Consider the following 9,400-nt stretch of genomic DNA (forward strand, 5'->3'; position numbering starts at 1 on the left):
AACTCAAACGACCAAACCCTAGAATAATATGCTCTGAGATTTGACGTAGCATATAAGTGTCTATAAGTGGCCTTACAGGCAAAAATGATTACAGGGTTCTATAAGCCTTACATATTGTAACAGGGATATTAGAGCTGTAAGTTCTGAGTTGGCCTGTGAGCTGTAAATCATTTTGAGGGTCATTAGTGCCATATAGCACAGCATCACACTATTGTACTCTTCCGTATTCTGCATTATTAAATTAAAGCAAGTTCATGTTGTTCTGCTATATGTGAATTCCTGTAAATCAATGGTAACAGTTTTCTCTAAATGGTGACAGAAGATAAAATTCTAAAAGTATAAATTCTTCCGCTGCAAGATATATGCTAATTTCTAACATGGCGTCAGAATCCTTTGATATCTGACCCTGAAATTTCTAACAGTTTTTAGTTTTGAGCTCTAATTTAACTACAAGTTTGACAGATCATAGCTAAGTATTTTAATAGTTAGATCCAAACATTAGTCCATTAATATTGGTCGGTCAAGAGATCCACCAAATAAAGCATCATTTGAAGTTAAGTATACCAATTCTCGTGTAGGCACCCCTTTGAAAACTATATTCAAATCAAAGAATTTCTTGACCTGGACATTTAATGGGTAAGTATTAGACGAAAACCAATAGGGTATGGCCAACTACAAAGATTGCAGAGTTGTCAATCGTAATAGTTGACCTCTAAATATTACTATGGGCATATTTTGAATCTCGTTTGTATTCTGCATATCTATGGATGTCTCTCATTTCCTTAATGGTCTACTACTGAATAGTGAATGCTATGGATGAAGGAGTTTATTTTGGTCAGACTGCAGGTTCATGAAGCATAACCCATCTAGTGTTACTCTAAAGTGATATGATAAAACCCGCAACAAACAAAATAATAAACTTTATAAAACAGGTATTATATGATATATCACACCAATTTCAACAATCAATGGCACTCTGGCATTACCTCCTTGGGTTGTTTAATTTTAGGATAAGTCCATCCACTCATAAGATCGATACTGGGCAACTCTAACCCTTTTGAAGCATCAAGTTGACTTAATATATCTTGAAAAGAGAGCTCCACACTTCTCAAGACCTCTTGCGTCCTGGAAGAATCATGTGCTAAAAGAGAGAGCAAGCAGCCATATTCTTCCTTTAAGTGCTTCAACTGAGCATGTTGTTTCAACAATTTGGAAATCTGGTCATCTGCCCTTGAATGAGCTTCTCTTAACTCTTCAGTGCGTGCAGCCAGATCATCCTTGATTTTTTGTATCTCATGGTCACTTTCTGTTTCTACTGCCTTTTTTGCATTTGAAAGTGCTGAGATTTTGTTTTCTGCATCTGCTAGCTCACTCTCAAGGGAGTGCACCCTTTCAAAAACCTTATCCAACTTAGTGGTTAGTATGTTAGCTTCTCCTTTGAATTTTGTAGCTTCTTGTTCAGCAAAACCTATCTTTTGCTGTAGTTCATTCACTGATTTACCAAGCCAATCAATTTTCTTGACCGGATCCTGGTATAAAACTTCACCTGTAAAGTCAATAGTGTTTAATGTCTTCATTATACTCTGTCTTGTATTGTTGCTATCAAGTAACTTCTTCTCTAGCTCGGCACAATGACTTTTTAAGGAAAATACATCTGTTTCTAGACTTTCAAAGCGCTCCAGCTCACTTGACAACTCGCTGATTCTCTGCTTATGTTCATTAATCACAGAGTCACGTAATTGCAACTCCGTTTTTAGCTGCTCATGTTCTACTATTTTTTCATCCAGAGATTGTTTCAAATTTTCTCGCTGTTGAGCTAACCCTTTTCCTTTTTTCACTGCCATAGTCAGTTTCTCCCTTATTACTGATGATCTCTCTTCTGCCTCCTCAAGCTGTACCTGTAAAGCATCCTTTTGTTTTTTCACTGTCTCTAGCTCTTCAGCCATTATTCTATTTTGTTGTATATGACTTTCTATCTCTACTCTATGTGATGCCACTGCTAAATAGACTTCTTCTTGCTTTTTAGTCATTTCCTCAAGTTCTGTAGTTTTTGTGGTCATTGCAGCCTGAAGACCCTGAAGCTCCATCATCTTTGCATCACCACTTTCCTTGAGCTTTTCAACTTCTTCAGATAATTCATTTAGCTTTTCTATGAGTTTCTTGATACATCCTTCGAGATGCTCCCCATTATTGCAGAGTAAAGATAACTCCTGTAGATCTTGATCTTTCAATGTTTCAATAACCATATCCAATAGTCTCTTCATACAGTCTTCTGCAATTAAATTCCTATCAGCAATGCTTGATTCCACAGGGGACTCACTCATAGGTTGATCAACAAGATCATTGCATAAACTCTCTTTCCGGGATGCATCTTGAACTGCTTGCTCGTTTAGAGGTTCAAATTTAGAATTAAGTTCCTCGAGGCTTTTCACATATTCCTGTTTTTCATAGTTTACTTTCAAGAGATTTTCCTCTAGGCTTTCTATTCTCCTCTTCGAGTCCTCCACTTCAAAGGCAGATAAGTCAGCAATTCTTTGAGCATTCTCAATTTCATGCTTAAAACAAGCTGCATCTTGTTGGGCATGCGTTAGTGCTCTGCTGAGCCATTCAATCTGAAATTCTGGATCAGTATTTCGCATAGATGTTGGCATATCAACATTCTCAAGGATTTGTTCCCATCTTTGAATAAGATGGTTCCTTTCCAACAAAGTCTTCTCCAGTATATCTGACTGCTCAACTACACTACGGTATTTATTTTGTAGTTCCTCGTACTCTTCTTTTAGATCTTCAAGATGACTCTTCCCAGTTTTGTCATCATCCACACTTGTTTCAGACATAGTGTTATTTACTCCAAGAGATGATTTTGCAAGCCACTCAACTTTATCAATTATTTCTTTGGAGTGGATTGCCTCTGGCAAATTCATCTCCCCAAAGACATTTTCAATTTTCTGAAGAAGTGAGTCCTTGTTAGAAACTGATTCCCGAAAAGCACTTGCAGAATTCTGAATATCTTCTAGCTCTAATTCCAGTGCTTTAACACGCTTAGAAGCTTTCATTTCAGTTTCATGCAATGTATCATTTTTCTTCTGCAATTCCTGCAAACATTTTTCTAGCTCATTGGACTTGTCCACTAATGATTGTCTTAGTGTATTGCGTTCCTGAACCAATCCTTTTCCTTTAGCGATGGCCAGACTAAGCTTTTCTCTCACTGATGACAATTTGCTTTCTGTCTGCTCAAGCTCAGTTCTCATTTTGCTGTTATCCATGCTCACTTCTTTAAGATTCTCGTCAAATTTACATAAACGGTCCTTCAGTTCCTTAATTTCTTCTTCATGCTGAGTTTTAATTGAATTCATTACGTTTACTTCTTCATTTAACTGGTCTACTTCCTTTTCTTTGTAACTGAAGACTTCTCTGAGGAACACATCCAACGAAAGTGTAGGTTTTTTTTCCAACAAGTTTCCATAATTAGAAGCAAGCTCAAGTAAGCATTTATGAACCAGGTTCACTTGTGAAAAAGCTACCTTATACTCCTCAATAAGAAAAAGGAGGCTTGTCTCCAGATAAGACATTCTCTCCGAGCAAGGAACAGATGCCAAAGTCTCATCTTGAATGACTTCCTCAATGGCAGCTATTAACTTCTCTATGGTAGTGTCAAACTGGTGTTTCAAGTCAGAATAAAATTCTGAAGAAGCTTTCATTAATGTTTCCTTTTCTGAAAGAGATTTTCTAAGGGCATCTACCTCCAAATGTAAGGAATCTCTTTCATTTGCATTTTGGGCTGCTTGAAAAGCCATTTCAGTACATTTTTCATCCAGTACTGTGCACTTACCACTAATCTCTTCAAGTTGGGCACATTTCTGAGATAGCTCAACTAACTTAACATTCATATCTTGAATATCTTGGTCCTTTGAAAACAAAACAGACTCAAGTTCTCTTATAGTGGGTTCAAACTGTGATCTTTCATCCAATGCTTTCTGCAATTGTTTCATGAACTTGCTACAGTCAGCGACCAGGATGTCCAATGCCACAAAAGATTGCATGTTTTCTTCTCCAACTTCACTGGACTCTGCATGCCGCAGACGATCAACTAGCTCTTCACTATGCTCAGTCATCCTCTCTTGCTGCTGGACCAACTTTCTAAGCTGATCATGGATAATAGCAAGTTGTTGTATAGCTGAATCTCTCTCCCCCTGCATCACAGAAACTCCTTAGTTTTTCAAATGAATTCTGCATTTCTGAAATCTCTAAACTATGGAATTCAAATATTACCTGCAAGATTGTACATTTTGCAAGCTGTTTTACTGTAAAACTCACAGCAGTAGCAAGCTGCAAATCAATATTTGAAATTTCTGATTCATTAATAGATTTAGATGGTTGAATGGTTTCCTCAATGTTTTCTGCCTTATGAACTGTTGAATTTTGACAATCAGTTTTCTGAACACCCAATGATGTTTCTTGGTCAGTATACTCTCCATGCAATGGTTCTGTTTGACTCTGCAACAAAGCTGAGTCGCATCTTGCCTCAGGGATAGGTAGAAAGCATTCACCCTCTACCTCTGTTAACATATGTCTATGCTTGCACACATTGCTTGCAAAATTCATATTTTCTGATGTAGCTTTATGAAGCTCAAGTACCATATCTCTCAATTGCTTATCACGTTCTGATTTTTCATCTTGCCTCCTTGATAAATATTCCTTGCAATCATATAGCTCTGCAGAAAGTTTGGCATTCTCCTCAGAGAATCGATTCCTTTCTTCTTCATGTTTTTGGTGGAAATCAGCTTCTTTTTTCATTTGCTCCAGCTCAGCTCTCACTACATGAAGATCTTCAGATAGCTCTGCTCTCTCATTTTCTAATTTTTTGACCAAGACCTTGAATTCATCAAGATCATTCATCGCTTTAACCTTTTCAGCCTTTATTTCATGCATTTCATCACTAAGTTGAGATATTTGACCATTAAGTTCATCAGTCAGCTGCCTTGTTCTCATAGCTTCTGTCTCAAGTTGTTCTTTTTCAACCATTGTAGAACATGTCTCCAGCTTATAACATTCAAATCTCTTGTAATCTGTTCTTTAGCTTTAATAGCTTCATCTAGAACAGGTCTCATTTCAGCCAATTCATTTCTTACAAGCTGATTTTCTTGTTCTGCCTTTGCCATATTCTTTGCATGCTCATCAAGCTTCGTTAAAAGATTGTGATTTTCATCGTTGAGACTTTGTTCTTGAGTTCTGAGTTTTTCTAACATTTCAATATAATTTTCTTCTCTGTCCTTGGCTCTCTTGATAAATCTTTCAACTTCAACTTCAAGACAAGCCTTACCTTCTTTGATTTCACCCACTGATTCCACTCGTACATTTTGTTCAGCTTCCTTGATTTTAGAAAAAGCGGCTGCTTTCTCTGCTTCAAGATCCTCTAATTTGTGTCGCAGAGTCTTAAAATCAAGTGGACATTGATTCCCATTCTTTGTCAAATGTTCCCCATCTGTTTGAGATATCTGGGGTTTCTCTTCCAACAAACCAGTTGCTTTTTCCAAGTCTTCAATGTAAGTCACTTTTGTCTCAGAATCACTGGCAACTGCAAGTGTACCTTTCTGTTCAATGGAATCATGAAGATTCTGCTGTGTAATTTCCAGGGTTTTGCTTTGCAGCTGGGATCTCAAGTCATCCGAGGTATTTGCCATTTCTAATTTCTCCTGTTCCAAGTCATGAGCCATCTGTCTCAATTGCTCTTGTTCTACAAGTAGTGAAGCGGGTTTTTCAGCTTCTTCACCGCATGCATAAAGTTTTGATAACTGACCTTCCTTCTCAAGAAAATCACCCTTCAGAAGAAAACTAGACTCTTCCAGACTTGCACTTCTACTTTCCGTCAGATGGTCAAGCGCATCCACAAAGGACTCGTCCATGCTCATATTCCTGTTCTTGTCACCTTTGAAGTGATGTAGGGTATCAACATGAGAAGGCTGTGAACTGCAATTTTTTAAAAATGCAACAGGTATATCCTCACTACACTGTCCAGCTCCCCGTAGCTCTCCATGTTCATCATTTTTCAAGTCCAGAACTGGAGACCTGACTTCCTGCAAAACCCTAACCAAAACAAGGTGAGCTTATAAATGAATAAAGACATCCTCAGTGCCCAATATATAAGAAAATCAAAATAGCAAACGAGTTTATTTCATCCCCTGCAGCAACTTTGTCCTCCAAATGAGCTTTTTGGCTCTCTTAAGAGCCTTCAGAAAAATTTAGATTTACCTGTTCTAATTCATTTGCATTATCAAACTCAAGAATTGCAAGCTCAACATCGGTGCTCTCCAGAGCATGTACTTGCTCTTGCAATTTAGGATCTCTGTATGGCATGCTATCTTCATCTTTTCCCAATTCAGAAAGTGAATTCCCTATACCACTGTGTTCAGGTGCAAGATCTCTAACAGCATAAACACTAATTGATTCCCCTTGTAAGGAAGGAGAGTCCATATCATTGGTGAAGCTTGAAGGAGAACTATGTACGGCTACATAAGCTTCCAATCCCTGCTCTACCAACACTTCTCTACCTTTGGAACCTTCCTCCTCTTCCCATGAAGCAGACACAATTGAACCATCAGGCCTAGAGGGACAACTGTCATCCCTGGAAAGACCATCAACTACCAAATTAATATTCTCTGCTCCCCCAGACTGATCAACCACCAAATTAATATTCTCTGCACTCCCACGCTGATCAACTACCAAATTAATATTCTCTGCACCCCCAGACTGATCAACTACCAAATTATTATTCTCTGCACCCCCAGACTGCTCTCCCATGGCAATTTCTGTCTCCACAGCACTACAGGACTTCAAATTATCACTGGTGTCTGATAACATTGGTAATACTATATCACCTGGCTCAGAATTGGGTGTCTTCCCTGGATCTGAAGCATTTTGCCCAGATAACACATCGTCCCCACACTTCTCAGACACAGCCAAAGCCTCCGCACCGTCTCCTCCCTGATGTTTCTTCTGCCTTTCCTGGCGTTGCTGCGCAAAGACATAAGCTTAGATGACAAAGGATCAAAAGCAATCCAGGACACTAAAATAAAAATTGCAAAACCATTACAGCAACATTATTTTTTGGGGATTTTGGGTAGTTAAACCCTTCCCAAGCATTTTAGATTCAAGATCTTCTTAACAGACAGGTTACTTTTGGCTAACACCGTGGTCGACAATTTATATGCATTTACACAATTTTTACCTCTTTTTTTCTCAGAAACCACCCAATTTGGACCAAACTAGATAGAAACTCCTCGGACACGTAACTTAAGTGATTTGGGTAGAACCCATACAGGAATGCACTTAAAATTGAACCTGGAATAGATGTGATAAACGACCACCAGCCTACCACTAGACCACAGACCAAACAACTTTTTTAATGTTGTTGTAGTTAAAATACATACAGCGCTCTTGAAAGGGCAGGTAAGGAACTGCATATACTAATGCATCAATACGCAGTCTCATGGAACCTAATAGGCAATTTTGAAGCTAAATCAAGGTACTCAAGGGGAAGGGGGGGCTTGCTAGGTCGGTGAAAGTGGGGGTGCTGTTAATGCCTTCACCAGGGTTTAAGTCTTCCCAGTGAAATGTTCACTCCTTATGGAACCACTTGCGCTAGCTGTGTTGGTGCTAGCACTTGTGATTGCAGATGGGTAAACTGCATGCCTGGGGAATTAAATTTAACAGAATATATACCCCATCCCAACAGCTTGGCCAAATGGATGCTCTGTAGCTTGCAAGACGCTTTCGCCACATTGTAATATCTCACATCGAATGGAAGCTGCTTGCAGCTGTTCATGGGAAGCATTTCATCCCCCCAAAATGTAAAAGACATAACTGATCAAATAGCCTACATACTGAAATTTCAGCTAGAACATAACAATCTATACGAAAAGTCCTCGTCAGATCGATTCATGCAACCAGTCCAAAGAACTTGATCTGCTACAAATTAACTAATTACTGTCTACGGGTATGGTTTCTAATTTTGTAATTTCAGATAGGAAAATGAATACATACCGCCTTCTTCTTCTTCTTCCAACCAGCGTGATTGTTGGGGCCGTCCATTGCTTTGATCAGAAGCTAAAACGCAGTCATCGTCCCGTGATCCCCAAAAAAAATGAATGAGAGTAGAGTTCAGAACGGTCTTCAATAGCAGAAATCTAAAACACAGTCATGTCTAGTCATGGACATCACTGATTCCGGCTTAGTCCAGCGATGAACCGACTTGGGCTTGCGTAATTTAACGATACTTGCCCTGTCAACAAGTTTGGTTTTACAGTGTTCCGTGAGCAGCTTGATGTGGTTATGCCCACATTCTGGGTAATTGAGCCCTGAAAATTAATCTGTAAACATAGAATGATACCTTGGGATGAGGTTCGTGGTATGGTTCAGCAAGGAATTCGAATTGAGAATTTTCGTATGGGGTACAGTAAAGGGATGGATGATACATAGACGAAGCCTGATATCGATAAATGTTTGGTACATTTCCTTTTACAATTCAAATCACATGAAAGAAACTTGTGCTTAATTATAAGAGCATGTTATAAGGGTAAGAAAATTCATTCAGAGCGACTCTCTTTGTCATTCATTTATTAGGTAAGATAAATTGAATTTCTGGGGTGCGTTGAGAATATTTTATTTATTTATTTATTTATAAAATGATGGGAGGGTTGATGAGAATATTTTATTATTATTATTTATAAAACGGTAAAGAAATGTGTATGGAATTTTCCTTTTTAATTTTGAATATTAAATTTGTAATTGAAAATAGGGTGTTTTTAGCGGTCAAGATTAACTTAATACACGAGCATCATAATGGTAGCGTCGAAAGTTGGTATATTATTTATTAGTGTTGTTCGAATGATGTTGATGTTTTGCATAGCTTTTAGATCGGTTAAATCAGTAATTAGTTTAAAAAATTATATATTTCTATATTAGTAATAATAAAAAAATTATAAGATTGATGGGATTATATTTTTATCATGTTTAATATATGAGATTAATTAGGGCAGGGAATTAAATCAGTGATTTCACATCAAGGAGTGTTTTAATAGAGTATTTGATCACCATCTATCCAAGATCTTGTGGACTATATTAATAAGATTTTAATAAGTTTAAAATTTGTAATTTTTTTAAATTGAAGTTTGAGGTTTTTTTTCTGGATGGGGTGATGAGATGTCGCTATCTCAATTGGAAAATGAGTTGGGCGACGCGGCAACCACCCTTGGTGATGTTAGATGCAGCATCAGACAAGTTTTTATAGATAATTAACTGTGAGGATTAAGAAATGGCAGCAAACAGTGGGTGGAGGGATCGAGCAATTCATCTATGTGATGGTAGAGGTGGTTATTACCCTACCCAGGTTGTTAAACTC

The 9,400-nt window shown here is 37.9% G+C and overlaps 1 protein-coding gene across 1 annotated transcript in view; it reads right to left on the reverse strand.

Moving 5' to 3' along the window:
- The window catches only part of LOC149183976 (trans-Golgi network-localized SYP41-interacting protein 1-like), a 102,650-nt gene extending 94,097 nt beyond the window's left edge, over window positions 1-8,553 (reverse strand). The window contains 5 exon segments of the mRNA XM_089415170.1: window positions 987-4,193; window positions 4,273-5,001; window positions 5,004-6,077; window positions 6,253-7,014; window positions 8,044-8,553. Coding sequence (XP_089271296.1) covers window positions 987-4,193; window positions 4,273-5,001; window positions 5,004-6,077; window positions 6,253-7,014; window positions 8,044-8,091 — 5,820 coding nt within the window. The 5' untranslated portion in view covers window positions 8,092-8,553.
- Between the last annotated feature and the right edge of the window lie 847 nt (window positions 8,554-9,400).

Source organism: Pinus tabuliformis, chromosome 3_2 (genome assembly GCF_031772625.1).
Source record: "Pinus tabuliformis cultivar Carrire ecotype Pingquan chromosome 3_2, CPIR1, whole genome shotgun sequence".
Lineage (NCBI taxonomy): Eukaryota > Viridiplantae > Streptophyta > Pinopsida > Pinales > Pinaceae > Pinus > Pinus tabuliformis.